Genomic DNA, 27,984 nt, shown 5'->3' on the forward strand with positions numbered 1-27,984 from the left:
TCCAAGAAGAACCCAGCCAACCAGCAGGATGAAAAAAACAACTGTATTCAATTTACAATTCACAAGATTTACAAAAAGGGTTGGGGTGGTCCTGGCAGACCCGCTCCTGGCCCCCCAGACCTGGGCAGGGCCTCCGGGTCAGCCTGTCTGACAGGCCGAGACCAGGACCCCCCGTCTGCTGGGGCCCTTCTGGCCGCCTGGGCCTCGACGTCTGACGTCCAGCTTGACCTTTGAGGTGGGGCCTGCAGCACGGAGTCCCCGGAGTGCCGGCACCCCGCAGGCCAGGCCTTCGAGGCCAGCGAGGCATCGTACCGCTTCTCTGCCTCCGTCCGGGCGGGGCGGAGGCACACAGTCCGGGCACTGGGTCCCGGAGGCCGCAGGCACTCAAGCCCCGCCGCTGGAGGCCAAAGCCAGGTGTCTGAGGCGGCTGCTGGTGCTCGGGGAGGGGACTGAGGCCTGACTGCCCCCAGCAGCCCAGCGTGGCACCGGGGCGTAAGGCACGTTTTTCGAATCACTCAGGAGACACTGGATGCTGGTTCTTCAAGAGGGAGCTGGTGTTGGCGGCGCCCGGCTCTATTGCTCAGGGAAAGATGCTAACGTGGCTACAAACGCTGAGGGGGGGCAGTCCCCCGCCACACACACTCGGAAGCCCGGGGCTGCTCCTCTGCCGGAGAGAGAAGGGGTGAGCCCTGCCCACTTAGCCCCGTCCCCCAGGGCTGCCCAGCGCCTGGCACTGCGCGTCACACACCTGTGTCCCAGACCGTGATGCTGGAGGTTGGAGATCAGAGGTCCGTGACCTTGTTCTCAAGCGCAGCTGCGATCTGCTGGAGCCGGAAGGCCAGCTGCATCTTCTGGGCAGCGGGGTCCTCCTCCAGGGCGTTGATAATCTTGGTTCGGGGAGGGGGGTGCAGGTGATGTCAGATCACAGCCCAGGGGAGGGGGCGCCCGATGAGCGCTGCCATCCCCGGGGAGGCCGGGCCCCCTACCTCGTCATAGTACTTCTGTGTGTACTGGTAGAGCTGGTGCAAGGCCACGAGGGTGTTCAGGGAGTCCGTGTGTGCCTGAAGGGCCGGGGCAGGGGCTGCATGACCCACAGGGGCCAGAAGCCGTGCCCCAGGGGTTGGGCAGATACGAAGGGCCCCCTCCAATCCCATCACAACGCTCAGACACACAGTGTGCCAGGCACAGACAGCTTCCCATCCACGCGGGCCCTGGGCAGGCGGGGCTGGCTCAGAGCTGCCCCAGCGAGCCACGTGTCCCGGCGCCTCTCTGGGTCCTGTGGGCACATCACCTGCCCCCAGGGCTGACTCCTGCCCGCCCCCCGCGGGGCCTTCAGGGTGGGGCAGGGGGCTAATCCTGGGGTGTGGGGTCCCCCCCGTGCTCCCTGTGCCCCCCTTACCCGGGAAATCTCTGCCAGGTGTGTGTTCATGTCCTGGTCGCTGACCTGCACCATCTGTCGGATCCCCTTGTAGTAGCTGTGGGGGAGAGAGAGTTACGCCGGGTGGGGGCGCTGGAAGTGGGGGCAGTGGTCCCCAGAGGTTGGGCCCTCCTCCTGATCACAGGCACCACCCAGGGGCCCCGCTGGGTGGGCACTGAGGGGGGCAGGCGGGGTCTGGCCTGGCAGGCGGGTGCGGGACTCACTCCTCCACCATCTTCTTGTAGGTGGAGATCTCCTTGGCGTAGAGGAGCTTGTTGCTGGGAGAGTCCTGTGGGGATTGGAGCCCAGTGACGCCCAGGCCAAGACACCCAGAGGAAGAAGGGTGTGCGGAGGAAGGGCTCCCACAGGGTAGCTGCCCCGCCCGGCCACAGACCTGACAGTGGTTTTGTTGTTTTGTAATTTACAGTAAAACTCACTCTTACACGTGGAAGGGGAAGGACGACAGGGTCCCTGACTGCCAGAGGGCCGCTCCCCACAGGGTCTCCCATCACGCCAGGGACAGGCACCTGCCTGCCTCCTGACCTCCAGCCTCACGTGCAAACCCACGCCTGAACTGATCCCCTCATCCCGCCGCCGCCTGCTTCCCTGACGCCCCCCAGGTCCAGGGCCCCACCCCGCCGGGCGGCCCGCAGCTGCACGCACGCGGCTCAGCTTGTGCTCTGTGCGTGTGCAGGCGTCCATGAAGGTCTGCGCGATGACCGACAGGGAGGCGTCCACCACCTCGTGGACGTGCACGTCGAAGATGAAGTGGGGGTTCTTGAGGATGTTTACCCAGAAGCGGAGCGGTAAACTGAGGCAGAACAACAGGGCGTGAGGAGGCGCCTACGGGAGCAGGCAGGCAAGCGGGGCGGGCAGACCCCCACCTGTTGGTCTTCCAGATGTGGACGGTGTCCTCATCCCTGATGTCGTGCTTCTCTGCCTGCTCGTCCAGGAAGTCGAAGAAGTACTTGACCGCCGGCGGCACCGCGTTCCCGGGCGCCAGCACGCTTTGGAAGAAGTTGTCCACGAACTGCTGCAGCGTGCCCTGAGGGGCGGGGTGGGGTCAGCTCGACCGGGTGGTGAGGGGAGGGAGGGCCAGGCCTGCCGCCCACACGCCCTGCGAGGCCCACCTTGACGGAGAGCAGGCGGGTCAGGTAGATCTCGGTGATGGCCTTGGTGCGCTCCTTCTCCTTCACGCTGCCGCGCTTGCACTTGCCTTCGTCCACCTCGTCCGTGGGCCGCACCAGGTGCCACACCCGATTCTCCTCCTCCAGGAGGGCGTGGCCTGTGGGAGCGGCTGCTGAGGGACGAGGGCCAGAGCCCAGGGCCGGGATCCCAGCACCGGGCTCAGGTCCTCCGGGGCCAGGAGGGGCCGGACAAGGGGAAGGGACTCACGCTCCCCAGGCAGGTCCTGCTGGCTGTCCTCGGGCTGCTGGGAGACCCCCACCTTGGACAGGATGAGAGTGGCTCCGTCCCGGACCTGGGGAACAGAGACGTGAGGGCCAGCTCTACACCCCACCCTCCGCGGGCCCTCCCCGCTGCCACACTCACGTTGTAGTGCATCAGCGTGTTGACACGCCGCCACCGGCCCTCCCGCTGAGAGGTCAGGTCCAGGTCTGACAGGATCTGGGCTGTGGATCCAGGACGCCACTCTGTGGGAGGACACAGCCCAGCTCCAGGAACCCCAGCCCAGCCCACCCGGCCCGGCCTCCCTCTTGCCACCGCCACGGCCCGGCCGACCCAGCTTCTCTAGGCACAGAGCCAAGCCTCCAAGGACGGAGCTTACCGAGGACCACACTGTCAGCCTTGGGCCAGCGGGAGCAAGGCTGTGTGCGGTACACCTGGTCGATGATCTTCTCCTTGACCTGGGAGATGGTGTCACAGTTGAGGACCTTGACCGGAATTGCATCGACCCCTTCATCCTGGACGATCACGCTCACCGTCTGCACAGAACAGAGGAACAGCTGGGGAGGGGCCCTCGCCCTCGCTCGCCCCAGACTGGAAGCAGGTTTGGGCCTCCTCCTGATGGCAACCTCTCTGGTGGAGGTCAAGGGGCAGAGCATCCTGAGCCCCGACAGTACCCGGGGCTTCATCTTCACCTGCACTGTGGCTCAGCAGGACAGACAGCAGGGGGCTGCTCACGTGCAGCTATCACAACACACAGGTAATCACAGGAGCACACGCCAAGCACCGCTTCCCCGTACACACAGTTACCACCACACGCTTGGTGCACCGGGCCCCACACATGCCTGCAGCAGCCTGGGAACTCAGGAGGCAGCCGGCCTGGGGCTGTGGCCCCTAGAGCCCCTCTCCAGGGATCCAGGACCCAGACCCCTCCCTGGGCAGGGGTGGGCCCAACACAAGGTACGGGTGCTAATGTAAGTCCGTGAAGGAAGCAAGTGGCATCCAGTTTCTGATCTTGAGGCTGGCCCAGAACCCAGCCCTGGGGGCTCACCAGGGGTGTGTACTCCACGTCGTCCCCCAGCAGCCCCGTGTCGTTTAGGGTGTACTTGGCTTTCTTCTGCACGGCGTCCACTGGCCCCTTCTCCACCTGATGCTTGATAGCCTTGAAGAGCTTGTACAGCGGCTCCCCTGCACTATCCTGGAGCAAAGTAAGGTGGCTGAACCAGGGGTGGGACGGACCGCACCAGGGTGGGAAGCAGACCCATCCAGATGGAGCTGGGCCCCAGGAAGGTGGACACTGGAGGGTTCCAGCACCCCCTGGGACCTCGCCCTTCCCCCACCCCGGGCAGAGCTGGGTGGGACCCACCTTGAGATACTGGTACAGGCAGATAGACATCCAATTAGACAGCATTCTCTCCACCACTGTCTCAGACCTGAAGGTGCAGAAAGGCTTTGTACAAGGGACCCGCTAGTGTCCTGAGGACCAGCTGGCTCTTCCAGGTACCCGGGCCAGGTGCAGCAGCCCAGACTCCGTCCACGTCCCGGGTCTCCATCTCCTGCAGTGACCAATCTCCCAGGGCCCTCAGGGAGGGCATTTCATCTTCCACCCCATGGGACAGTGCTGACCACACAGGAGCAACGCCTCTTTCCGCCTTACTCACTAGCCCTGGCTACACCTGCTGGCCAACCAGGTGCCTGGACAAGCCTGTGCGCCCCGCTGCACCCCTACCCCAGGCCCCCGAGGCGGGCCCCCGCCCTGCCCCACACACCTGCGCAGCATCAGCTTGGGGTTCTTGGCCACCACGTACTGCTCCATGAGCTCTAGGAAGAGCGTGCGCATGATATCTGTGTAGTACTCCAGCTTCCCGTGCAGCGCCACGGTCAGCAGCGACGCAAAGTAGACCTTGGCGCGGGCCGAGAACTCCCGCTGGTTCTCCAGGGTGTGGATGAACTGAAGGGCAGGCCAGTCAGAGCCCCGCCCCTCCAGAGGCCCGCCCCCACCCAGAGGCCCGGCCCCACCCGGAGGCCCCGCCCCACCCGGAGGCCCGGCTCACGTTGATGAGGAAGCACTTGCTGTTGAGCAGGTTGGAGAACTGGTAGAGCGCCTGCTCCACCACCGGCCGCCGAGACTCGGGGATGTCCAGCTTGCCCGTGATCATCACGTCCTTGTCGCCGTCCTTGGAGGGCAGGAAGAAGACGCGGTCGGTGTAGGTCTTGTAGTCCAGCACGGGGATGCCTGCCTCGTGCACGTCGTTGGTCTGGTCCTCCATCTCAATCATCAGGTCTGCAAGGGGGTCGGGGTAAGGCACGCATGGCCATCGCCGGCCGCCCGCCCCCCCACCCCGGGCTCCCCCTCTCCCGGGACCCGCCCCCCCGAGCTCCCCCCTCCCGGGACCCACCCCTGAACCCCCCATCTCCCGGGACCCGCCCCCCAAGCTCCCCCTCTCCCGGGACCCACCCCCCCCCCCGGAACCCCCCTCCCGGGACCCGCCCCCCGAGCCCCCCTCTCCCGGGACCCGCCCCCCAAGCTCCCCCTCTCCCGGGACCCGCCCCCCCAGGCCCCTCCCAGGATCCGCCCCCCCAGGCCCCTCCCAGGATCCGCCCCCCGAGCCCCACTCTCCCGGGACCCGCCCCCCAGGCCCCTCCCAGGATCCGCCCCCCGAGCCCCCCTCTCCCGGGACCCACCCCCCCAACCCCCCTCCCAGGATCCGCCCCCCAAGCTCCCCCTCTCCCGGGACCCAGCCCCGAGCCCTCCTCTCCCAGGACCCGCCCCCCCGGAACCCCCCTCCCAGGATCCGCCCCTCGAGCCCCCCTCTCCCGGGACCCGCCCCCCGAGCCCCCCTCTCCCGGGACCCGCCCCCCGAGCCCCCCTCCCCTGGGATCCGGCCCCTGAGCCCTCCTCTCCTGGGACCCGCCCCAGAGCCCCTACCGGTGAACTCCTTTTTGCAACGGTCCCGCACGCTTTCCTCCAGGCCCTCCAGCTGGGACTTGATCTTCTCGTACTCGCGCTCCGCCTGCTGGCTCTTCCTCCTGGGGGCACAGGGAAGCTCCTGGGACCGGCCTGGGTGGTGCCGGCCGGTGGGTGTGGCCGAGGGGCGGACGCCGGCTCACCAGTAGCAGTAGACAGATACAGCAATGACAGCCACCATGGGCCCGATGACCAGCGGCAGGATGAGGCTGAGGGGCACGTCACTTGCGCGCGTGTCGTACTCTACTCGGCCCAGCACCCACTCCCGTGAGCCAAACTTTACCTGCGTGGGGAGGGACTCAGCAAGGACCAGGGGGGCCACACCAAAGACACCCCCGTGCGCACCCCAGCCCGCGGCCCCCCACACGCACAATGAACTCCGGCAGGTTGTGGGCTGTGTCTCGCTTCTGCCTCCGCTTGGGAGGGGGCTGCACCTCCGGGGGCTCGCAGTACAGGTCCGTCTCCGTCAGCGTCTTCATGACGCAGCGCTCGGCACCCACAAAGGCTTCAGCCTCGTGAATGGTCATGGCCTTGTTCAGGTTGGTGCCCTGGGGTGGGGGTCGTCACAGTGACCAGGAGGGCATCAGGGAGGCCCCGAACAGCTCAGGCCAGGCCTGGGGCTGCTCCCTGCCCGCACCGCTCAGGACCTGCCCACCGGGGCTGTGCTGGTCCTCACCCGCGCGTGAATGAGCTTGTTGACTTGCTTCTTGACACCCCCGGTGAAGTTCTCGAAGGTGGGGTCGGCAACGTACTCAAAGGCACCAGCCTCCGTCCTGAGCAGGGCCTGGTGCCCGTCCATCCGGATAAGCGCGGTGAGGTTGTAGGCCTCGGGCTCCTCGGGGACGGCAGGGGACAGGAACACGACCTTGGAGTCGTTGTGGAACACGTACTCCGTGCCCACGACCTGAGGGCCGAGGCGGGACCTTTAGGCCACCTGGCACAGCGGGCCTCCAGCCCTGGCTTGTACCCGCAGCAGGCACCAGGACTGACCGTCACGGAATGCAGCGGTCCGGTCTCCCGCCGCTGCCTCCAGGACTCCAACGGCTCAGCTATGACGACCATGGCGAACCTCTGGATCAGGCTGAAACCCTGTCCTGTGACGTTGATGCTCCGGCCACCGCTGAGGGACAGGGAGGAGACAGTGCCAGGGTGGCACACCGGGCAAGGCAAGTGCCCTGCAAGGCTCCGTCCCTGACCCCCACCCACCACAACCTGGGATATACTTGCAGGCCAGTGTGAGCACAGACCTGCCTTGCAGCAGGTGTGCCCAGAGCACTGCCATCCTGCACTGTGAGAGGGCAGGGAGGCTGTCCACCTGGGTGTCTAGGGGGAAGGGACCTGGGGGGACAGGGGGGAGTGTTGGAGGCCTCCTGTCACCCAGACCAGCATCTGCCAATCCTCACGAGGCTGGAGGGCAGAGAGCGCCTGGGAAACAGTTGGACGGGGTGGGTGTAGGGGGCACCTGCTACCAAGGGGCCCCCGTCACACCTGACAAAGCTCCGCAGCGGCTCGAAGGCCCGCAGTACCGGGTTCTCACGGTAGGTGAAGGTGATGCCAGGACTGGGCACGTCGGAGCCCCCGTAGGAAACCTTCAGGGCCAGCTCTCCCGGAACCGCCTGGGGGCCAGTGACACACTGAAGCTGGGCCCCGAACTGTGTCCTGAGGGTGTGAGAGCCGGTCAGCGTCAGCCCCACCCGGGGACCACCCCAGCCCCAGGCCAGTGGGTCTGCCTGGGGCTACCTCCTCCAGGATGGACACAGGGTCATGGCCGGAGGGCCCTCACCCTGTCCCCAGGACCAGGGGAGACCAGTATTTGGCGACCCGTGGGTGACACCCACACGTTACAAGGGACGCCATTGAGGGTCACTCTCACGTCTTCCTCAGAGCCTGTGTCCAGGTGGGTGCCACTGATGGTCAGCGTGGTGCCGCCCGCCTGCGGCCCCTGCTTGGGCTCCACACTGCGGGGCTGGGGCTGCTGGAAGAGGGGCAGGGCGCCTGGCTCAGGGCTGGGTGGGGACGCAGGCCCTCCACCCAGCTCGGGCCTCCCCTGGGCCACAGCCGCCGTCAGGAGGCCCCCAGACCCCATCTGTGCTGACCTGCCAGGTACTTACCTGGTAGGTGAACTGGGCATGGGGAGGTGAATGGCCGAGCTTTCCGTTGATGTCCACCTCGACACCGCCTGTCAAGGGTGCCTCTGCAGCCTCGATGGTGCACACAATCCTGCATGGGTGGCAGGCAGGTGGGCACACTCTGTGGGTGTGCAAGGCCTGGGCACCCACGCACACCTGAACCACGTCTTCCCTCTCCATGCCCCCCAGTCCTCTGGCCCCACAGGACAGGACCTAGCCCATCCCTGGGAGTCCAGGTCATGGACTCCCCACTCACCGCGTGGACACGGAGTACCGTTCTGGCTCAAAGGCACAGTTCTGGCCAGCCACGGTGACCCTCTTCACGTCATCTGCTCTGACCCCCAGGTTTGACCCAAGGATGGTGACGCGGATGCCTCCGCCCAGTGGACCGGTCTCAGGCTGGATCTGAAATCGGCAGAGCCTGGCTGACCCGAGGGTCTCGGGGCAGCAGAGCTGGAGCTCTCCTGTGGGTGGGGGGGGGTGAGGGGCTCACCCTGGTGACGACGGGCGGCGGGCACTCGGAGGTGGCGTTGCTGCACAGAGCCTCGTACACACAGCGGCTCTGCCCGCTGCACCACACGCAGCGGTAGGCGGGGTCAGCGGCCAGGCACAGGCTGCAGTCGCCGCGCCCGAAGGAGCAGTTGTAGAGGGTCACTGCGGAGGGAGAAGCCGGCCGTCGGCAGGGCCGTCCTGCTTCCCTCGCCTGCCTGCCCGCCCGCCTGCCCAGCCGCCCGCCTGCCCAGCCGCCCGCCCGCCCACCTTGGAGCCGGCTGTCAACATTCTTGCCGGACGACTTGACGTACAGGTGCAGGGGCAGCGTCTCGTTGGCGTCGTGGGTCAGCTAGGGGCACACGGGGACACACTGCACCCCCTGCTCCCACGAGGTCCCAGACAGCCAGGACCACGTGTCCCCGCACGGCGGAGGGTGATTCCCATTCCAGGGAGCCGGGGGACACGGGGACGCCCCGAGGCTGTGCCTGCCTGCCGCCTGCTTCCTCAGCAGGGTGGAGTGGTGGGCCTGACCCCCGCACCCCTCAAGCTTGTTGCTGTTCAGTTGCACAGTCGTGTCCAACTCTGTGCGACCCCGTGGGGGTCAGCACGCCAGGCCTCCCTGTCCTTCACCGCCTCCTGAAGCCCGCTCAGACCCGTATCCATTCAGTCGGTGATGCCATCAAGCCGCGGAGGGAATTGGCCGCCTCCACGGGGTCCACCAACCCGGCCCACCCACCCAGGGAGGCATACCTTTGGGGTCCGAAAGGAGAAGGTTCCTGGCTCCTGGGTGCTGACCGACGCCTCAAACTTGAGGAGGTCACTGCCCACAAGCAGTGGGGAGCCCTGCCAGACGGGCCAGTCAGGACACCCCGGCCGGGCCACCACACCCCACCCCGCCCTGGGCCCCGGAGCCCGCTGTGCCACACAGCTCCCAGGCCACTGGGGCGCCCCACCCAAGGAACACTCTGCCACAGCGCGGTCCCCGCCTGGGCCCACAGACTGCTCCCTCCTGAGCAGCACTCGCTGCCCGGGTTTTGAACGAGCACGGCCCGTCCAAACGCCGCCCATCCTCCCAGACCTCTCTGCCTCCCCCACACACTGGGCCTTGAGCGCCAAGCGGGGATGGTTTCCAGTCTGCAGGGGCCAGGCCCGGAGTAAGCCCCACCCCCAGGCCTGGGCCCCGCAGCACCCTCACCTGCACCGTGTCCAGGTTCTTGCCCTGGAAGGTCACATCCGTCTCGTGGTTCACGGGGATGACCAGCGGGCTGGGGTTCAGGAACTGGGGGCAGTCGTCCTCCTGGGGAGGGGGAGCGGTCAGGATCTGCCGGGCCGCGGCCGAGCAGCTGGGCCCCCGGCGGCCCCAGGCCCTCACCATGTGGGCGCCAACGACGCCGTCCTCGGGGCCTGGAGAGGCCTGCTGACATGCGTGCTCGAGCAGTGCCCACTGGCAGGTCCAGCGATTGCTGGAGCAGGAGATGCACCTGGAAGAGGGGGCGGTGAGGGGCGTGGGGGCCGCACGGGGGCCAGGGGTGGGCGGGGGAGCCACTCACGGCAGGTTCTCCTGCAGGCTCATGGCCTCCCGGCAGTCGTAGAAGGGATACTGGTGGGAGGTCAGGAAGACGTTGCCGCGTTTGAAGTGGAGCCGGATGGTTACGGCCACATGATCTGCGGAGGGACAGCGCTGGGTGGGGCCGTGGGCTAGGCTGGCCCGTGGGGGACGGGAGGCTAGAACTGGGCCTCCCGTAGTCCCAAGCCAGCCTTGCATCAGTCTCCCACAGGACACCAAGTGCAGAGATCCTGGCTGGAACTGACCCCAAGGGCTCAGCCAGGCCTCCGTCAGATCCCAGCTCTGGTGTCGTGCTGCCCGCCCCCGGCCCTGAACCGCTAGCCATCTTTCTGTCCCTGTGGGCGTCGAGGGCCGTGATTCCCCGGCGTCTAGGGCAGAGTGCTTGCCAGGTCCCGACCACGTCACTGCACAGGCCCTGCCTTCACCCGTGAGCCGGCTTCCACCACCCCATGTGCTCAGGGGACAAGCTCGGCGCCGGGCCTGGCCTCCAGGGACGGCCTCACCCATCTAAGCTGGCTGGGGCGGGGGGTGGGGGCGGGGCAGGTGCCCATCACACATTGCTTGCATGCCACCCGGCCAGGGTACGGCCCTGGGGTCTCAGTGAGCACCCGGGGCCGGTCAGGGGTGAGCAGCCTGGGGTGTCAGTGGGCAGCCTGGGGTGTCAGTGGGCACTTGGGGCCAGGCTTGGCAGGCGGCAGCAGATGCCTCACCCTGGCCGGGCGGCGTGCGAGGGAGGCTGCTCCTGCTCGGCGAGTTGCAGACCACGGTGCCCTCCTGCAGCCGTGCGGGGTGAGGTGGCGATCCTCCAAAGAGGCACAGCAGCGTGTCGTCGTCACTCAAGGCCGGGAGGGGGCTGACAGTCAGCTGCACCTGGGGAAAGGCCGCGCCGCTCACGCCAGGACTCTTCCGTCCCGACCTGGCGAGCGGGCCACCTCCCAGCCCAGCCCTACCCGGGCTACCTGTCCCCTGGTTTGCTCTCTGGCCCTCCTCCTGAATGTGGACCCCTGCCCCCTGGAAAGCTCTCTAGAACCCAACTCCACTTCCCCTGAATGGGACCCCCTTGGGTCACTCCAGGGACAGGGCCTGGGTCTGCCCTGGATTCTCAGGGGCTCCCCAGGTCAAAGGGGACCACGCAAAGGACAGAGTTCCTGTGCCCAGGCTCAGCACCCACAGCCAGGAGCACAGCCCTGTGTGGCCCCCGGCCATCCCCACAGCCTGGGTGAGGGGCGGCCATCCCCACAGCCAGGAGCACGGAACTGTGTGGCCCCCGGCCATCCCCACAGCCAGGAGCACGGCCCTGTGCGGCCCCCAGCCATCCCCACAGCCTGGGTGAGGGGCGGCCATCCCCACAGCCAGGAGCACGGAACTGTGTGGCCCCCGGCCATCCCCACAGCCAGGAGCACAGCCCTGTGTGGCCCCCGGCCATCCCCACAGCCAGGAGCACAGCCCTGTGTGGCCCCCGGCCATCCCCACAGCCAGGAGCACGGCCCTGTGTGGCCCCCAGCCATCCCCACAGCCTGGGTGAGGGGCAGGCATCCCCGCAGCCAGGAGCACAGCCCTGTGTGGCCCCCAGCCATCCCCACAGCCTGGATGAGGGGTGGCCTTGCCCCCACCCCCCACCACTCACCTCCCCCTGGGCCTGGCGGCTCATGTTCTGCGGCTGGGCCCCGGTGATGGCCACGCAGGACTCGTTGCGGCTCCACAGCCAGTGGCCGCTCTCATCCGCCCGGGGGCACTCCGCCTTCCTGGTGCAGCTGCGAGGGCGGGGGGCAGTCTTAGCCTGGTGCCCATCAGCGCCCAGGCCGGGGCGGGGCTGCACACCCAGATTCTGGGTGGGGCCGAGACCCAGGCACTCACCGGCCCTCAACGACGCACCAGCCGCAGTAGGGGTCCTGTGAGCTGTGGCAGTGAGCGCAGCTGGAGAAGCTCGCACACTCCTGCACGAGAAGCCGGAACACCTGAGGGCACCAGGCAGCGAGCGTGACTACGGATGGCCTCCAGCCAGAGAGGACCCCCCCAGACACCAAAGTCTAGGACCACCGGATCAACCCCACCTTTACCCGCTAAGCCTTAGGAGCCTCAACACCGACACAAGACTGAGCAGGGACGGCTCCGGGCAGCCCTGGAGGCTAGACCTCGCCCGGGATCAGCTGGCGCCGGGTTCCAAGGAGCCCTTGGTTATGGCACCTCCCTGGTGCCCATTGCATCAGCTCCCAAGAGGCTGTGGGACTTGGGCCATCTGAGTGCACAGGAGTGGCCCCTCAGCCCAGCTTGCCAATGGGGAAGGCCTACTTTGAGCACTGATTCTCTGGTCAGATGGGCCAGACAGATACAGAACAGACAGCAAGTTTCAAAGGCGGGAAAGGTGCTCAGAGACGTGGTCGGGGCCCGAGAAGAGGGCCGTCCCTGCCACGCCGCCAGGCCCCGCTGCAGGGCCCAGGGCCCACCTTGTCCTGGGTCATGGCGTACAGGCTGGCCTGGTCTGCGGCCAGCACCAGGTCTCTCTTGATCCTCTTGTTGATCTCCACGAGGACGGCGCCGTACTCCGTGGAGCTGCCATCCGGGGCAAAGTACACCTGCGGGCACGGGGGCAGGCGCACGGTGAGGGCGGGGCTGTCTTGTGCACTGAGGACCCCTCCGGGAGCCACCCTGCCCCAGCCCTGGGCCTCACCTTGAGGACCCGGCCATCCGAGGTGCCCAGAAAGGCGATGGTGTGGCCGTTCTCGGTGGTCACGGTCACGGCCGTCAGGTTCAGGCCTCCACGGTGCAGCACGGCCTTGGCCGAGAGGCCATCGTGGCTGCCCAGAGGGTAGGGCAAGTGCTCCGAGCCACACAGGAAACTCTCGCTGGCACCCTGCGGACCATGGCGTCAACGCCTGCCCGAGGCCTCTCCCCCCCGATGGCCCCCAGCACTCAGGGCCCCACACACGCCCCAGAACCAGCCCGGACACACAAGAACCCCTGGGTGCTCATGCTGACCTGCCCGTGGAGACACTGCACGCACACACACACGGCCCTCACCATAGGGAGGCATGTGGACATGTGTCAAGCAGGGCCACGCACAGACCCGCCGCGTGTGGCCCAAGCCCCTGTGAGAATGCTGAGGCCACATACCGGCCCGTGTCCACCACACTGGATGTCGCCGTGGAAGGGCTTGTAGAAGGTGTCGCGGGCCACCTCTCGTGCGCCCGTGTAGCAGGCATCGCGGTTGGCCTCCATCCTGCGGTGGACCTCGTCCAGTGGGAACAGGCAGAGGCCAGTCCGAGGCCCCCTGCCGCCCCGGCCGTCCGTGCTGAAGACGGCGTACAGCACCCCGCCGGAGCCCGGCCGGTCCACCGAGGCCGCCAGGCAGGTGCCGAAGGCGGGGGCCTGGGCGTCACCGGCGTCCAGGCAGCGCAGGTCCATCTCCAGGTAGGAGTAGTAGAAAGGGTCCTGCTTGCACATGCGCGCCAGCAGCGTGCGGTTCCGGGATGGGTGCTTGTCCTGCTGGTTGAAGACGAAGAAGACGTAGGGGCCGTCCTCAAAGGCGGCCACGAACTGCTGCGTGTTGGAGGACATGTAGCCGGCCTTGTAGGTGGCGTGGTCCGTGTAGGCCTCGAAGGCCTCCCGGCCCTCGGTCCGGTCCAGGAGGCGGGTGCTCACAATGACCCCGTTGTCGTGCGGCCCGTTGCCCTTGCCCACGAACAGCAGGCGCTCACCACCAGGGTCCGCGGCACTCACCAGGCCCACAGTTGCCACGCTCTCGTCATTGCTGGCCACAAAGGACTTCTCGCCACTGCCATCTTCGTAGAAGAGGCGCATGGAGATGTTGCCCAGGGCGCGCAGCGCGCAGATGCCCTTGAAGAGGCTGCCGCACTCCACCAGGCGGCTCCGGGGAGGATCCAGCAGCAGCAGCTGGTTGACGTTGTCAGTCAGCACGGCCTCGTGGCACTGGCTCACCTCGATGGGAGGCGTGCACTTCTTGTTGTCCTGGGCCGGGCCCGTGGCCGCCCGCTGCTCCAGCTGCAGGTCGGCACTCAGCTGATAGAGTGTGTTCACCGCGCCCACATACACCATGCCCGACGCCTCGTCCACCACCAGGTGGTTCAGCTCCGTCTCGCTGCGGAAGAAGTCTAGCTTGCGGGGCCGCAGACTCGCGCTCGTGCCTGCCAGGCCCAGGAGGGCCAGGGCCCAGAGCTGCAGCGCCATTGCCCCTGCACCCTGTGGGAAGAGAGGAGGGTCAGGGCTGTGCGGGCCTGGAGGACCCACCCGCTCTGTTCCTGATGCCCAGCCCAAGGCCCACTCCCTTCCCTGCCTTCCCGCCCCTCTGGCCAGACACACCCACTCTCAACTCCAAGGAGACCATCTCCCAAGCCTCCTCAAGAGGACCACCCTGTGACCTAACCTCTGATGGGCCAGGCTACCAGCGCTGCAGCTCCAGGCCTGGGTGTGGCCAGCCGCCCCTAGAGGACTGTGCCCTGGCCTTCGCCCCCAGGTTACCAGAGCACCTTCAGGCTCACCTTGAGACAACAGAGGACCTCCTCCAGAAAGTCTCCCAGGCACTCATGTCCCATAACCCCACAGCGCGGGTGATCTGAGAGGCACCACCTCCAGACCACACTCCCCACAAGACCCAAGCCGACAGGCCCTGAACATGCAAACAGGACCACACACCTGTTCTGCACCTGACTCTCAGCACACAGTGGGATCTGACCGGAAACAGCGGAACTGCGGGGACTGTAGCCTGGCCTGACTCCCTGACTCCCACCCCCACCCCCCAGGGCCACGGCAGTCCAGGCACCCTGCCTGTGCCCTGCTGGGGAGACCCTCAGGTCTCTGAGAAGGGGACCCCAGAGTCTGAGAATGGTGCTGCGTGTGGGCTGCAGCAGGCCACGTCAGTGTGCAGGGATCTACTTGAGCACACGCCCCTGTGTGGGTATGCAGGCCCGTTCCCGTGTCTGTGCGCATGAGGGCTGAGCTCAGGGTTGCCAACGTGCAGGCCTCTCCTGGTTTGGGGTGGTCCAGCACCTCCTCACCTTGGGGACCCTGATTACAATCTTGAGAGTCTCTGCCACCACCGCCTCGGGCTGCCCTCTCCCAATCTGTGTCCCAGCCCTCATCCCTGGACCCCTGACATCTGCCCCGAGGGTCTCTGTGCCTGGCAAGACGTTTAGGGCAGCCCTGTCCGTGCCCACAGGGCCAAGTGCAGACTGGCCCGGATGGCAGAGGTAACAAGGGGCCCTGGCCTCCCAGATTGCCCACAATGGCCGCTGCGGCCACCTTCGACACCACCTCCCTGGACACACTCTTATTCACTCAAGAAACAACTACTTTTGTCCTTCCCTGCAACAGCCCTTCCTGCCCAGGCCTCCTCCGGGAGAGAGAAAGCTGTCTGCTCCGTGGCCAGGGAGAGGTTTCTCTGGGGCACTGGCTTTGGCCAAAGCTATGTTGACTGGCTTCCTCTCATGGACCTGTGACTATTACACAGAAGCAATCCGACTTCCTTCTTTCCCTGAACCACTAGGAAGCCCCCCAGCCAGGCTGTGGCTGGTCTCCATCCCTTTGTTCCTGTCTCCACCACCGCCCACGAGTCCCGCGAGCCCCCGGAGGAGACGTAGCCAAGAACCAGGTGACAAAGCCTCCTCATTCCAGAGCCACCGGGGGGCGCCGGCGGGTCCCGGCCAGGGAGGGGGGCCCCCGGTGGGACATTGGCCCCCCGCGCAGGACGCCCTGCTCTGAAGCGCTCCCGCCTGGGCCTCCTGACAAGCTGCTGGGAGAGGAGCCATCCACAGGCCGGCGGGACGGTGTCCAGCAGGGGAGACGGCGTCCAGCAGGGGAGACGGCAGGGACCTGGGAAGGGGGCGGAGGTGGCCCGAGGAGGAGGGCGGGGCAGCCAGGGTGACCTGGCCGCGCGGAGAGGCTGGGGAGGAGCGGGAAGATTCCGCAGGCCGGCCCGGGGCAGGGGCCCCACCAGCGCACAGTCCGGGGACAGGACGCCCCGGAGGCCCCCAGGCGTGGGGCTGGGCCACCCGCCAGTCCAGGGCTGCGCGGGGCCGGACGCTCGGGCGCCTGCGGTGCTGCCCCCCAGGCCCGGGGGCGGGCGGCCTGACCGGAGGCCCCGCCCCGCCGCCCCTCCCCCGCCGCCCCGCGCCCCGGCTGCCCCGCCCCGCTGGCCGGCCCGTCTGGGCCCAAAGTCCGCTCGGCCGCGCTGCGCGGGTGGTGGGGCGTCCGGGGCCTCTACTGGCGCGTCCCCCCGCCCGGCCCCGCTCACCCGCGTCCCCGCGTCGCCGCCGCCGCGACCCCGGCCCCACTCGGCTTTGGCTCCGGCTGCGGCTCGGGCCACGGCCGGCCGCGGAATGAATGGAATGTTCCCCGAGCCCAGGGAGGGAGGGAGCGAGCGAGCGGGCGGGCGGGGGCGGGCCGGCCGGCGGGGGCGGAGCTGCGGCCTGAGCAGGAGCCGCCCCTGGGAGCAGGGGCCCCGGTCTCCGACGGATCCGTGTCCAGGCCCCTCTGCCCATCGGCAAGCGCGCGGAGGACTTGAACCCACAACCGACCGATCCGGCACAACGCCCACTCCCCCATACGCTCCTCTCCCTCGGGCCCAGGAGATGGGCGGGTCACAGAGCCTGGACCGAATGCTCTGGTCGTCCTCTGGTTAGTGCCCACTTGACTGAGCCCCTGGGGCAGGGGCCCCGGGCCTGCCACACCAGACGTGAGGGGTGAAGGCGCTGTGTGCCCTCACCCAGGGGACCAGATCCTGCTGCTGACTCCCAGGGGCCCAGATGTTGGGCTCTTCCCTGCCCTACCCCACCCCCAGGAGCCGCGGCCAGACCTGGGCTCCCTGCCACCCCCAGGAGCCCTCTGGGCAGTGGGGAGAGTGAGACCCTCTCGCAAGCGCGGGCTGTACTGTGTCACAGGAGGGACTAGGACTCCAGGCGGCAGCTCCCTCCACTTCCTGGACAAACAAAAGCCTCAGGTGACCTGCCTGGCCAGGCCCAGGAGCAAAGGGTGACCCACCTGACCAGGAGCCACGCTCAGGCCGCCGCACCGGAGGCGCCAGGCGCAGCCGGCAAAGCTCCCTGCGGCTGGTGTTCCCGGAACGGGCGCTTCCTGTTTTGAAGGCAGCCCGGGACCCCTGCTTGCTCACCGGGGCAGCGGGGATTTCCTCAGGGGCACCAGACGCCTCTTCCTGGCCGAAGTCCAGAGGTGCACTTCCAAGAAGTCCACAGCTCCAGACTGCTGCCGGCCCGGAAGCCGTCTGGACATGTGCCCCTCGCTCCAGGCCCGATTCCCAGAAGGCAGCGCTGCGGTCAGTGCCCAGCTGCACTCCTGGCTCCCTGCAGAGCCCACCCTCCCACGTGAGCCTGCCAGCCCCCACAGCAGGGCACCTGGTTTTGGGCAGACGTGTGCCCGCTGGGCCTGGCCGGACAAGACCTGTGGGGACACGTCACTCTGTCACTGCATGGCTGTGGCCCCCACTACCTTCCCCAGCTTGCACTAGCCCCCACTCACCCAGGCTTCAGTGGTCCGTCTCAGTCTCTGCACCAGGCTGACATTGAGATTCTCTAAAAAGCAAAGGAGAGATGGTGGTCTCACAACAAGCCTGGCCCCTGCCTCCACGTCTGGGGAGCGAGGAGCAGCCCATGGGGCCCCAGCTGGCCTCTGCCATCCTGGAGGAAACTCTCAGCCTCCTGCCTCCTCCACCCCACCTTCAGCCCCGCCCAGACACTGGCCTCCCAGCCCCAAGCCCAGCACCCCCGGGCACACAGGTCCACTTGGTGTGTATGCCGGCATGCCCCTCCAGCCTCTGCTCAAAGAGGCAGAGAAGGGAATTCCCTGGCTGTCTAGTGATTAGGGCTCTGCACTTTCATTGACGAGGGGCTGGGTTCAGTCCTCTGCTGGGGGAACTAAGATCCTGCAAGGTACATCACTTTGATTAAAAGTAAAATTGTTTTCTGAAAAAACGTGCACACACAACTCCACGATTCTCCTCACTAGATGTCCGACCTTGTGCAAGTTACTTAACTTCTCTGAGCCTCATTTCCCCATCTGTGAAACCCCAGCGGTCTGTAAGAACTAAAAGATGTGGGCCTGAAAAGCCTGTCACATTGTAGCACTCAGCAAGCTGCGATTGTATCCTCTCCTCCTGGAGAAACACGCCTGTGTACCCGCAGGGAGGGCCTGGTCAAGGATACTTCTCAGCGCAGAAGTATGCAACCAGAGGACCCTGAGAACCCACGGTGCTGGTGAAGATGGGTGGTCCGTGTGGACCCCGACAGAGCCCAGAACTGTTGAGGACAGTTGTGGTGCAGAATTCCAGGCCTCTCCACCCATGGGGGTTGATACAGACATACAGGAGTTTAATTGAGAAGTTCTAGAAGACGACATCCAAACTGAAAGTCATGGTGAGCCTTGAGGCAGGGAGGAGGGGGCTGAGACAGTAAAGCAGTATTTGCCACTTTTTGAAAATGTTTTTGCAAGATTATATTGAGTATGCACGTGCCACTGGTCTACTGAATCCCACCCCATCACAGCCACAGACCACGGGCTCCCTGTCTGGCTTGCCAGCAGCATGCCCCCAGGCACCTCATTCCTGTGCCAGACAGCCCCCAAATGTGGGGACCAACACTGTGAGGAGGGCCCAGGGCTGGAAGGACCCCCAGCAGCTCTGAGGGAGACCAGCAGGGGCAAGGCCTGCGGGTGGGGGGCGCCACACCTACGCACTTGGGGCAGGAAATCCCGCTGGCGTCCTCAGCCCCCAGCTAAGCGGGGAACGGTTAACCAGAAACAGGAGCTTGAGGCTCCAGGTGTGGGGGTGAAGGTACCTAGGCAGCCTTTGTGAAAGGGGCAAAGGCCACTCCACAGACAAAGTCAGGGCCAAACCAAAGGGCGTCCGGATGGTGGAGCCTATGAGAGAGCCGGGCTGGGCCTGGCCTCGAGGCTGAAGGCGGGATCCACAGCCTTGGGGCCGGAGCATGCAGGCCTGCCCCTGAAGGGACATCACATTGCCTTCCGTGTGCCCCATGCCTGCTCCCTCTGCCTGGCATGGCTGAGTCCCCAGCCCCAGCCCTCCACCTGTCCAGATCCCTGGGAGGGGGTGCTGCATGTGTGCTAGAGGCGAGGCCAAGGGAGGCTGGCCTCTTCCAAGGGACCCCCTCTTTCTAAGCCCACACACCCAGCTGCGACCTCACCTGACGGACCTGCACCAAGGGACCCACTGAGATGGACCCCCTCTCAGACTCTCCTGGAGGCGGTCCGCAGATTTCTCCTCCCGAAAGCAGGCGCCCGCAGCCCACATTCCCTTCTGAAGGACCTGGACACCTCCCTTCCTCTTGGCCCCCAGCTGCCCCATCATGTCCACCCTGCCTCCAACTGGCAGCTCCACTCACTCCTGCTGTCTCAGGTGAAGGCCCCTCTCCTGAACGCCCACAGGTGCGAGGTCCTGGTGACCCCCGCCACAATCACACACACTCAATGCCACTGCCGAATCCCTTCGACCCAGGGTTATATGGGCTATGGACAAAGTTACACTGAGACTCAGTTTCCCTGTGAGGGACACGGGGGTAATGACAGCCCCAACCACAGTGTGAGGCTGGGAGGTGTAAGTGAATCTGTGCCTGGAGGAGGGATTGAGAGTGACATCATGATGCCACCGTGCCTCTGCTTTTGCCGTCCCCCTGGAAAACGCCTACCCACCCCCCGGAAGCCGGAGACAGCCAGCCTGACCCAGCCCTGCAGGACCACCTCTCACCCACCATGGCCCACGGTCTTCACTGATGGGCCGGTGAGCAAGGTCTAAACACAGGATCTGGCCCAGTGGGCGCCTCCGGGTCTCAGCCCTGTGAACCACGACGGGGGCGACACACGGCGGAGGAGGCTGGACGTGCACGTGCCCGCGCCCGGGCTGGTCCCCAAGCCCCCCCCTCAGTGGGTGTTCCCCCAGCCTGAGCACCGGAGGGGACAGGGCCTCTCCGCACACACCCACCGCCTGGGGAGCAGAGGAGCCGCGCCCAGCGGGCCACCCCACCCCCGCCCCGCCCCCAGGCTCCCTCCTTGGGTTCCTTTCTCCTAGGCAGCAGCCTCACCCCCTGCTCCCCCGCCAGGAAAAGGCAAACAGGAGGTGCCCACTGGGCAGGGCAGGGATCCCACCCCAGGCTAGGGCCCCCTGCAGCCCTGGCCCCCAGGAGGAGGGCCCTGGGGCGCAGGCTGGCCCTCCCTGTCACTATCATCAGCAAAACTGAGGCAGCGACGTCTCAGCGCTGAGGTCAGAACCACGCAGAGCCGCCAGATCTGCGGGGGGGGGGGGGGGGGGGGGGCTGGCCCTTGGCAGCCTGTGGGCTCGGGCAGGGGACCCAGGCTCGGCCGACAGGGAGAAGAGGCCGTTCAGACAGAGGCTCAGGCCCAGGTGGGGTCACTCCGAGATGGTGGGGGTGGGGGGCAGCCTTAGCACCGTGCGGCGGGCACTCGGGACCCCAGGACCGAGGGAGTGGAGGAATCAACCCCTGGCGGAGAGCTCGGGGCCGCGAGTCACTCCCGCGACCCTAGGCCGGGAGGTAGCGAGGGCTGCGGTCCGGCCGGGAGCGCCGCCCCTCCCCCGCCGGGCAGCTGGCGGCGGGAGACCCGCCTGCGCTCCGCTCCCGCGACGAAAATGCAAATTTGCAATTAGCCCGGAGCGCGAAACAAATCAGAGGAAACAAAACCGGCGCTACGCCGGCAAATCGGAGCCTCCGCTGTTTTCAAAACAAGAGCGGGGAGTGGGCGCGCGCTAGGGGAGGGTAGCGTCGCGGCACTCAGGCCAGGGCGAGAGGAGTACCGGCCGGCCCGCCGAGCGCGCTGGGGCCCTGGTCAGAGTTCAGTCGGGGAGGCGGGCGCGGCCCCAATGGGGAGGGGCGGCCCGTTCTCGCCACCCGAGGCGGCCCGGAGACGGCGCGGCGCCCGCGGACCACCCCTCCCGAGGCCCCGCCTGCACCCCGCGCCCCCAGGGCCGCACAGGGGCCTCTAACGGGGCTCCCCGGGGCCCCTGGGCGCGCGGTCGCGGGGAGACTGACCTCCAGTTGAGATGACGGCGGTGGCGGCCACGTGGTCCCAGGGACCCGTCCCCAAGGAGCCTGGCGGGAGTCAGGCTGTCCTCCGCCGGCCAGGGCGCGGTGGGCAGCCCCGCCGGCCCCGGGCCCAAGCCCCCGCGCTCCGCTGTCCGCCGGTTACCCACTGCGGCCCCAGTGCCGCCTGCGTGACGCCCCACCCCACCCCAACCAGACTCACCGGGCAAAGGCCGAGCGATCAGCAGACACCTCGGAGCGGGGGCGGGCCGGGGCGGGCCGGGGCCTGGCTGACGTCTAGCTGGAGCCCTGCGTCAGCGCCGGGAGAGCCTCCCAAGGGACCTTCCCAGGTGTAGGGTGTCACCTCCCCCTCCCCACCCGCCCGGCTCCCAGCCGCTCTTCTCCTCCCAGCGGGGCCTGAGGGAGACTGGGCAGCCTCCCCTGCAGCTGGGGCTCTGGGGCCCAGCAGGAAAGTCACCCCTGCCCGGTGGCCAGAGGTCAAAGGCCCAAGACCCAAGGCCAAGGTGAGGAGGTGCAGAGAACCCCCAGGGCTCTCCCTGCTGCCTGCCTGAGGGGTCTCCCGGCCTGCTCCCCTCAACCCTGTGGGCCTTCCCCACTCCAGCCACCTCAGAGCACCCCTCTGCCTTTGTCTGAGGTCACCCTCACTGGGGTCTTGTGTCCCACCCTGACCCTCAGGCACCTCTGCAGCTCCCTGGGCAACGCTGCAGGGTGGATGCTGCCCCGGACTGATCCCATGCTGTTGGCAACAGGCCCCAGTCACTGCCTCCCCCAGAGACCACCGCCTGACCCTGAGCCTGTGGAGAGAAGGCTTAGGGGAACACCGTTTCAATGAATTGTTATTCAAGAATACAAGCCGGCCCGCCAGCAGCCCACCGCCTCCTGGGCCTCCCGGGCCCTTGGGGCAGAAGGTGGGGTTTAGTGGGGCCTGGTGCCCACGGGCTCCACCGTGCTGCATGGCCTGCCCTCCTGGCAGCCCTTCTGAGTGCCAGCCGCCCATGTCGCACCTGGACTCAGTTGGGCCCTGATTCCCCCTCAGGCTTGCCCACATCCCTCCTCTGCAGAGCCGCGCCCCCCAGAACACCTTGCAGCTTAATGCCTCTGTCAGTTTCCCTGTGCTCGCGGGGACCCCCAGATGGGCCCGCCGACCTGCCCCATCTCCTCAGCCTGAAGCCCCCAAACGCTTGCTGTGTGCCAGGGACATGGTGACGAGCCTCCCCACCCCAGGGTCAGGAGGCCTCGCGCGCTCCCAGCAGCTGGCCAGCCCTGGCCCACAGCGGCCTCAGGCCACACCTCGTGCACAGATGCGCAGCACTGGCCGTCGGGTGAATGTAGACACCCCCAGAGACCCCTCGCCCGTGGGCAGCCGGTCAGGGCCAGGCTGAGAGGGACAGGAAGACACGGCATAGGAGGCGCAGTGTGGGTTGGGCTGGCTGGCGGAGGGAGGGTGCCGCAGGGCCTTGGAGCGCAGAGTCAGGGAGGCCCAGCCGCCCTGGCTCCCAAGGGGCTCCAAAGTGAGGCGCTGCACCCCCCCCCCCCCACGTCCCCCCAGCAAGCAGGGAGGCTGGAGCCGTGAAGAGGGCGCGGGGCTCGCCGCGGCAGGCATGGCCACTGACTCTGATGTCTGATGCCCGCCCCCTTTCCAGGCTGGCCCCCGCAGCTGGTGGGGTGGGCTGGCTGGGCTGCCTGAGGCTTATGGCGGCTGCAGCTGGCCCAGGCCCAGGCCCGGCCCCGGGCCCCTTCCCAGGCCCTGTGCAGGGGCGGGAGCAAGGCTTGGGGGCGGATGGGTGAGGGCCCAGTGAGCAAGGAGCAGGCGAGGCCTGTAATCTGCCTGTCAGTCTGTCAGTTCCACGGCGGCTGCCCCAACCCCGCCTCCTACATCACTCCGAACCCCACAATTAGCCTGGGGCACTGCGCCAGGCCGGCGTGCCAGCCACCCCCAACATATCTGTGAGCACTCTCGTGCAGGCACACATCTGGGATGCCTCGGGGGTCCCTGCCTTGGGGGTCCTGGCCCTCCACCCAGGGTGTGTGTGGGGCGAAGAGCCCCAGACCCGACCACTCGGGCTGGGGGCATCTCGGGCAGCCCCAGCTCAGCGTTGCCCAGGGCACCCAGAAGGGCAGAGAGGCCTGGAGCGGGCCCCGGGCACCCTGCGTGGGAAGGGGGGGCTGGGCCCTCTGCACTGGCTGCAGGGGCCACGGGGGCAGGGCCTCGCAGGGCTGGGAGGGTCTGGAGTCCAGCTGCGGCGGGGGCGGGGGGGGGGCAATGGATGGGCTCAGGGTCAGGCTCTGAGAGGGCAAAGGCGCCGGGAGTTTCCAGCGAGGAAATGCCCCAGCTCAGGCTGAGGCTGGGTGCTGAGAGGGGACTCCGCAGGTGCCAGGGGGCAGTGGGGTGGCTAGGACTGGGGGGGACACCTGGCCTCCCTGTGATGGCATACCCTGGAAGTGGCCCCGAGGCCCTGGGGCCAGGCCCCGCACCCACCCCAGCTCAGGGCCGGCTCGGTTCAGCCAGGAGCTGCCACCCACCCTGCAGGAAGCGTTGCCAGTCTCCCCCTCTGGCTCATCCTGGGCCTCCTGTCCCTCATCCTGACCTCCCTTCCTGGGTCCTGAGATGGCCACGGTGGCCCCCAGATCTGGCCTGATGCCAGGACAGGGGAGGTCTAGCCCCTCACGTCCGCTGGCCAGCCTGGGGAGAGACTCAAAGGCTAAGGGGGAGCTGGGGGCCATGCGACCACCTGCCCTCGCCCAGGGAGGCTTGGAGACTGCTTCTCCCATCGCGGGATGTGCGCAGGGCAGTGGCCACCTTCCCGGGGCGGGCACTGGCCTCCCACAGCAGTGTCCTGGGCCTGGCCCTTCTCCAAAGCAAGCCCAGCTCTGAAAAAGCCTGGGGAGGGGGTAGGGGCAGGACCCCACAGGGCTCTGCTCTGCAACGCAGCAGGCTGGCCCAGCGGCCCCAGACCCAGGCAGAAGGCCGGTGGCCGGAACTGTCCCGGCCTTGGGGGCAGAGGTCCCTGCCCAGACGCTGTGTTGACACAGGTGGCCGTCTGCAGAGCTGACATCAAACCTCTTCCCTCTTTCTTCCTCTTCCTGAGCAGGGGCTTCAGCTGGCCCGAATCAGGCACAGAGATCTGAGCTCATCCCAGTGCCCCTCCTCCCGCACCCCCAGGGGAACTGCTGGCCACCTGCGCTGAGCGGCCTTGTCTCCACACCCAGAAGAGTCAAGTCCAGGGCAGGGCTGATGCCAGCACCAGGGTCAGCACCTGGGTGACACCCAAAGGCCTCACTCGCTCCCTGCGTGCCCAGGCCCAGACTCATCTAGCACCAGGATGCGCCCCATTTTAGAGTTCTCTTGATCTCAGGGGCTAAGGACGTGGGCCCCAGGCCGAGCCCTCTCCCAGGTGCCCCGCCCCACCCCAGGACCACACCTCCTCTGCCCTGCGCAGCCAGCCCACAGGGTGGAGAGTTGCCAGTGATGGGGGAGCCGGTCTCCGAGTGAGGCTGCATGGAGCTGCAGAGGGGCTCCAGAGAGGCCCCGAGGGCAGGAACAGGGCCCCAGCGCCAGGGGAGGGGGCAGCCCTGAGCTCCTCTCCGGGACCAGAGGGGCAGAGCTGCGGGTGTGCGCACGGTCGCTCCGGGCTGCACCTGAGGGTCTGGGTCCCGCCACTGTATGGGCGTGTGAATACCACGGAGGCCAGCCGAGTCCTGGGGCCCCGGGGGCTCGGCACTGCAGGCAGGCCAGCAGGCCCTGCCCTGCCCTTCAGACGAGCAGCTGTGCCCTGGTCTGGCGGGGGGGGGCCAGGAGAGGGCAGGGCTCCTGCCTGGTCAGCTGGGGGACCGAGGCCCTCAAAGCCTCCGGGACAGAGGGAAGCAGAAACCCACAAGAGGATATGAAACCAGGGAAGGGAAAAACCACGAAGGGGCCACATGCGGCAGGGGCAGAAGAGGGAAACGGAGTGCCCCCCCAGCCCTCCACAGCCCGGCGTCCCCCACCAATTACGGGCCACGAGCAGCCCAGTCTGTCCTGTAATTTGAAACCAAAGACGTTTAAAGGCCCCAAACACAAATAGCCATTAGCCTCAGGGGGAGGGACTTGTCCAGCCCCCACAAGAACCAGAGACTGGTCCCTGTGAAACTGCACCCACCTCAGTGAGCCGGGTCGAGGCTGGAAGACCATCCGGGTTCGGCTTTCAACAGGTCTGATCGCTCCTCTCCGCCCAGGACTGCTTCCCACCCCAGAGCAGGCTCTGGACACAGGAGGGTCTCAGCAAAGAGGAAAACCCTACCCCCCATCCAGGAAGCCAAGGCAGGGGGCTGCGCGTGTTGCTGCAGCAAAAAGGCCTGAGACCTGACGTGAACGACAACTTCCTGCTCACAGGACAGCCCCGGGACAGAGGGCCTGGCATCGAAGCGCGGATCTGCCCAGACCAGACCAGGGGCCACGTGGGGAGGTGCCGAAGCGACAGCCAGTCCCACGCCCAGCGTTCCCAGGCACCACCAGCTCGGCCCCTGAGATGTGAGACCAAGGCAGGGAAGAGAGCACGACGCTCTGGGAACGGCCCAGGTCCCGGGATGGCTCACGGCCTGTAACCAAGCTGTCCCGGGGGCAGAGGGGCATATGCCATACGGAACCGCCCCAGGCTGCCACCACTGCCCCCCGCCAGCCTTCCAATCCAATCTCTTCTGCTCCACTCGCCTGGGCTGCGGCCAGGCCCCTGGGCTGCGGCCCTCCAGCCCAGCTCCTCGCTTCGCCTCCCAGTTCGGACTCTCCAGGGGCCGCTGGGGGTGCGGCTGCGGGCAAGCCCGCAGGGACCCCACAGGTCACGTGACGGGTAGCAGTCCAGACAGCTCCTCGCGGGGCCCCTTCCCTGGGGAACCCCTCGCCGCCGGTGGGACGGACTGACTGACAGGTGGGGACGTGGAGGTGGGGGCCGGGCAGTCGGAGGGGCTTCAGGCAAGGGTGCCTGTCAGTGGGCCAGTCAGGAGGTGGGAGAATGGTCTCAAATTCAGCCCTGGGGAACCCCAGCGCCCCACCCACTCCAGGCAGTCCAGGTCACGCCCCTGCCTGCCCCGCCACCCTGGGACACACTGCACGACCGCCAGGTGTGAGTAACAAGCCCAAGGTGTGTCCCTGGACCCAGCGCAGAAGGCAGCCTCACAGGGCCTGGGGCCATGGTGCTGAGCCCTCCAGAGGTGAAGGGGGGTCTCTGGGCGGGGTGGCTGCCCTGGGGCCCTGAGACCAGAGGTCCAGGATCCCTCCTGGCCCAAGGCCTCCCCCAGAGAACCCGGGCGCACCCCAGGCTGGCTCGACGGGCCTGCTGGGGCGTTCTCCAGGCCCGGGTGACACAGCCCCTCCCACCCCGCCCCTGACCGGCTGCTCAGCCGCGGAAGGTGCTGGAGCTGCCCAGACTTGCCTGTCCCTCCCTCCTGGGGCTCTCAACCCATGGCCCCGGAAGTGGATCTCTCTCCCACGGCTGCAGCCTCCCCCTTGGGTGACTGGACACGGCTGGATAATCCAAAATAATTCCTTCTTGGCAGGCGGCCGGCGGGGGAGGGGGGACTTGAATTCCAAACCCTTGTTTTTCTCTGCAACTTCCCTCCTCTCTTGGGGCGAGGAGCCCCAGGCCAGACCTCAAGCCTCCCCCCACACTCGGATGAAAGTGGGCCACCGCTAGGTGTGCTGGGAAGAGGTGACAAGCTCAGGTCTGCTGAGAGCACCTGCTTGCTTTCAGTCTTCTCTGAGAATCCCTAAAAGCTGACACGCCACAAAACACACTTAGCGGCTCGGCCAGGCCGATGCTGACCGTGCCCTCCTAGGGACCTCGCCTCAGGGCAGAGCACCGGCAGCCCCTGCCCCAGCTGCCCAACTCTGGGGCTCCCCGCTCTATGCCAGGGTGACGTCCAGGTATGGGGTCCGGCTGAGCCCCCGCCTCTGGGGGCCTTGTTCTCCCGACGAGCTTCACCCCCAGTCCTGACCCCCCGCCACAGCCCCAGGGCCCATTGAGACCTTCCTTTCTCCAGGCTGGCTGGGAAGAGGAGCCCAGTGACGTGGCAGGAAACTCTGAAGCCCTTGAGCTCAAGGACCCTCCTCAAATCTTACAAGCAACCTGAGCACAGAATGGTGGGAAAGGCCCATCTAGGAGGGCTTCCCGCAGGCGGAGGCACAGAGGGGCAGGGTCCGGGCAGCGAGTACAGAGACTTTCTGGGTCCCAGAGCGTCCACCCAAACCTCAGACAACAAGCACCGGAACCGCGGGAGCCAGCCGCGCAGTGAAGCGGCCGGGCGCCAGGACTCGCCCGGTGCCAGGCCGTCCTCCTCCCAGGCCGGAACCTGCACCCGCCTTCCACCCAGGCAGGTGCAGACAGGGGCGCCCAGGGTGGCCCTGGCTCATGCCCTCCTCACCAGGCCCGGGGGTGTGGGAGCCGCTAAGGTCTGACCGCGGGCCCAGCCCCTCGGGAGAGCTCCGGCTCGGCCACCCCGGAACGAGGCTGGGTGGGCGCAGGCCTGGGACTCTTGCAGGGCTAGGGCCGACCTCCGCCCTGTGCACGGATCTCGGTGGCCAGAGGGCTGGGGGGCAAGAGTACGGAGGGTCGGGAACCACAGCGTCTCCGGAGGGGCGCGGGCGGCGGGAGAAGGCGCGGCGCCCCGCTTGCGACCCTTGGCCGGGCCACCACTGGCGCCGCGAGCCTCGCCCACCGCCTGGAAGAGCGCGAGGCGGGAGGGGCCCTGCGCCGGCTGCCCGGACGGACCGACAGCGGCCGAGGCCCGGGTCGCCCTCCGCGGGGCGGCTGCCTCCCGGGTCCCCGCGTCCCGAGCGCCGCAGGCCAGGGCCAAGCGGCGCTGACGATGAAGCCCGCCCCCGGCCCGGCCGTCCGCGGGAGCGGGGCCCCGTCCCCGTACCTGCTCGTTTGCTGCGGAGGCTCGATGGCGCCCGGGCCGCGATCGGCGCAGCGCTGTGGCCCGCGCGGCTGCCA

General features: G+C 67.4%; 1 protein-coding gene across 6 annotated transcripts; it reads right to left on the minus strand.

Annotated features, from left to right (window-relative positions):
- Positions 1–29: 29 nt before the first annotated feature.
- On the minus strand, positions 30–27,981 carry PLXNB2 (plexin B2). Of its 6 annotated transcripts, XM_052641556.1 has the most exons (39): positions 21,005–21,104; positions 17,469–17,521; positions 16,974–17,390; positions 13,092–14,177; positions 12,649–12,831; positions 12,425–12,553; positions 11,835–11,935; positions 11,605–11,731; positions 10,688–10,847; positions 9,961–10,075; positions 9,783–9,891; positions 9,606–9,707; positions 9,161–9,253; positions 8,678–8,759; positions 8,412–8,572; positions 8,175–8,323; positions 7,901–8,009; positions 7,628–7,764; positions 7,278–7,448; positions 6,780–6,909; positions 6,466–6,693; positions 6,161–6,337; positions 5,933–6,072; positions 5,751–5,851; positions 4,876–5,105; positions 4,591–4,772; positions 4,188–4,254; positions 3,873–4,019; positions 3,204–3,360; positions 2,969–3,069; positions 2,813–2,897; positions 2,548–2,702; positions 2,302–2,462; positions 2,081–2,228; positions 1,642–1,706; positions 1,400–1,475; positions 987–1,061; positions 749–887; positions 30–664 (listed from the first exon to the last, which is right to left on the minus strand). In XM_052641556.1, the coding sequence occupies exons 4-38, from the start codon at positions 14,163–14,165 to the stop codon at positions 783–785; spliced, it is 5,532 nt and encodes a 1,843-aa protein (XP_052497516.1). In that variant the 5' UTR covers positions 14,166–14,177; positions 16,974–17,390; positions 17,469–17,521; positions 21,005–21,104; the 3' UTR covers positions 30–664; positions 749–782. The 6 variants fall into 6 exon arrangements, with proteins under 6 accessions (XP_052497516.1, XP_052497513.1, XP_052497514.1 ...); XM_052641553.1 differs by lacking the exons at positions 16,974–17,390; positions 21,005–21,104 and adding an exon at positions 27,911–27,981; XM_052641554.1 differs by lacking the exons at positions 16,974–17,390; positions 21,005–21,104 and adding an exon at positions 27,018–27,046.
- Positions 27,982–27,984: the final 3 nt, after the last annotated feature.

This window comes from Budorcas taxicolor, chromosome 5 (genome assembly GCF_023091745.1).
Source record: "Budorcas taxicolor isolate Tak-1 chromosome 5, Takin1.1, whole genome shotgun sequence".
Taxonomy (NCBI): domain Eukaryota; kingdom Metazoa; phylum Chordata; class Mammalia; order Artiodactyla; family Bovidae; genus Budorcas; species Budorcas taxicolor.